This window comes from Manacus candei, unplaced genomic scaffold, assembly GCF_025592945.1.
Source record: "Manacus candei isolate 608988 ecotype Guabito, Panama unplaced genomic scaffold, ASM2559294v1 h1tg000027l, whole genome shotgun sequence".
Classification (NCBI taxonomy): domain Eukaryota; kingdom Metazoa; phylum Chordata; class Aves; order Passeriformes; family Pipridae; genus Manacus; species Manacus candei.
The window spans coordinates 6,903,419-6,906,292 of NW_026138075.1; the positions used below are offsets into that span (position 1 = coordinate 6,903,419).

Sequence of the window (2,874 nt, forward strand, 5' to 3'; positions counted from 1 at the left end):
TAGACCTTGAGCTTCACCACAGTGCCTGGTAAGACTGGAAGTGCTCCTTTAAACACTGGTTGAAAGAGAAGTACCAGTGAAACTATTTTTTTTTTTTTTTTAATTTTCAAATGTCCACTAATTGCATGTGATCCCTTTTCATGTGTCAGTCTCCTAACTTGCCATACCTTGCTGATGAGAATGCTGGAGAAATGCAATATAAGTCTGAGGGGAGTCAGTGTCTTGTCCAAAGCTTAGCGAATATATAAGAAACCAAAGCAAAATCCCAACCCAACCTAACTTACTTCAAATCAGTAAGAAAATCATCCAGGTAGTGGTCTGCGTTCAGACCACAGGAGCAAATATAAGAATAAAAAATTCAAGAGTTTTTACTGAAATATGAAGCAATTGAAATAAATAAGATTTAGCAAAGCCAACACAAGAGCTGCTGCCATAGAGGTCAGGGATGTTTCTGGGGTTTAATGATGAATAGAATTGGATAATAAAGCTTCATGAAAAATTGAAATAACCTTCATGTTCTCTGAAAACACAACATGAACAGATGAAATGAAAACAATGGTCAATCTTTTGTTTACACTTTTATTTAAGTAATAAGAGCTATTAATATATCTGAAGTCTGGTTCTTCAGGTGATGAAGCATAGAAATATCATGAAAATGGAGCATCCTCCTTGTCAAAATAAATTACCCCAGGAGGCAGCTTGTTTAGATCAAGCTCAGATATGTCTGTTATGCTCAGTATAGAAAGATCCTTTTACACCCTCCATTTGGAAAAGCTCACTTAGTGGGGAGCTATGCACAAAAGTTAGTCACTATATAGTAGATCATAGCAACAAATGAGATGTAAAGTCCAGTGGACTTGAAGGAAGATGTATTCCATGCACTAACATCTTTTTCCTTGCCAAGTAAGATTGCTGGGTCAAGTTTAAGAATGACTTGTTTGGAGAGGTGAAAAGAGTGGGCAGTGCAAGTGATTGAAGAGTGTCAGTGGACAGCCAGTTGAGAAAGGTTCTGGCATTAGCATATGAACTGAGTTAAGGTGAAAGGCAGCCTTACAGCTTTTTCTAGAGAAATGGAATCTTTGATTGCTTTTGTGAGGAAATTTCATCCCTGATCAAAATACATAGATGAGTATGTTCACATATAATGATCTCGGTTCAGGAAGGGGGGTCTGGCATCAGTCAGCAGGTGGTGAGCAATTATATTTGTATGGGGTTTTTCCTTTCCATTTTTATTATCAGCTTTATTATTAAATAATGCAGTTATTAAGAGCCTCAAAGATAGCCAAGAGACAGAGGAGCTAAAGTCAAACTTTTATTCAAATAAAAGGGAGACTTCATTGGACAATCCCCAGTGAGGTCTCTCACCTTGACAGAAGTCACAGCCTCCTTTATCCCCTTTGTCTGAAATGCAGGTCCCTCCCTGTTTCTCCAAAGGCTGAGATACTCTGGGGTTACAGACTTCCTGACTGCATGTGCCCCATTACATGCTCATTAGGGGCTTTGAGAGTCCCCAACATTTTCAAAATGGAGGTTACTGCATATTTATCCTTTGCTGCCTATCTTATACTGGGTAACTGCACAACTAATAACTCTTCTATCCCCTACTAACTAAGCTAACTGTGACTACCACACACTTTGTGAGAACATTCTACTTATTCCTAATATTATGAAACTTATTACTAAACTTATTACTATTAAACTTATCTAAAGTTTTACTTTGGAGTCTCATCCCCATTCCACCAGGGTGATGGGTAAGGGAAGGGGGTTGAGCAAGTGGCTGTATGGTGAGTATATGCAGTAGGTGCACCCCCAAACTGACTATACAGAGTAGCTGAGAACAACACAGTGGGAAAGCTGGCCACTGCCTACTCCAGGACCAGGTAACTGCCCGGGTCGCCTTGCTGCACTACAAAATACATCTCAGTGCAGGTTTGCCTCTCAGAGGGGCTGATCATGAGGAACCTGCAGGTCCTGGAGGAGCGCAGCACCCACAGATGGCGGCGGGGCCACCGAGGCAAACGCCACCAAGCTGCTTCCAACAAATTCTGTGCCCAGTGGGCCGTTTTCTCCACATTTAAGTAGGACTCTGTGCAGAGGGTGCGTAGGAGAGGTGACCTTTGATCCTGTGGTAGCCGTTTGTCAGTGGGATGGAGAAAACACAAGTTATATTCCATCCCATGCTCACTTGAGCACATGCACTCCAGCTCCACATGGATATCAGAGCACCTGTCTGGCTGCTGCCCCATGGTTACCTGCTCCAGGATGAAAGAGTGCCCACAGGGTGGCCGCAGGACCACAAGCAGCTGGTAGAAGATTCGATTCTGGAGGCTGATACTCCAGGATTCAAAAGAGCTGTCCATCCCAGTGGCTGGGTAAATCTCTGGCATGGAAGTTCTCTGGGAAAAGTCTCGGCTGATAAACAGGAGATCATGGACAAGATGCTTCAGATTCCTGCACATGTCGGGCACTTCCAGAATTGGTGATAGGGTGGGCCTGAGCAAAAATCTGTGTGCTTCATTGAGGTCTTCTTCCTCCTCATCCTTGTCTTCCTCCTGCTCCTCACTGCTGGAGCTGTCTTGCTCACAGCAGCTGTGAGAGGCAACCTTCCTTTGCCAGGCCAGCCGGCAGAGCACAGTGAGCTCAGCTACTGCAATAGCCCAAAAGAGCCAGTGCTGCAACAAGAAAGGGAGCAGGGCTTTTTCCAGGGTCCTGATCCGCTCAACATCCTGCCACAGCCGCATCATCTCATGATGCAGAAATTCTTCACGCTCCTTCATCCGCTGGGCTGTGACCACATCGATCTGGTGATCATGTGTCTGCTCAGGGAGAAGGGCCAGCACAGCCAGGAAGAGGACAATTGCTGAATCCATGGCC

General features: G+C 44.3%; 1 protein-coding gene across 1 annotated transcript; it reads right to left on the bottom strand.

Annotated features, from left to right (window-relative positions):
* Positions 1-917: 917 nt before the first annotated feature.
* Positions 918-2,874, bottom strand: LOC127471931 (inositol 1,4,5-trisphosphate receptor-interacting protein-like 1). The gene has a single exon (XM_051789461.1). It carries the CDS (start codon positions 2,868-2,870, stop codon positions 1,866-1,868), a length of 1,005 nt encoding a protein of 334 aa, XP_051645421.1. The 5' UTR covers positions 2,871-2,874; the 3' UTR covers positions 918-1,865.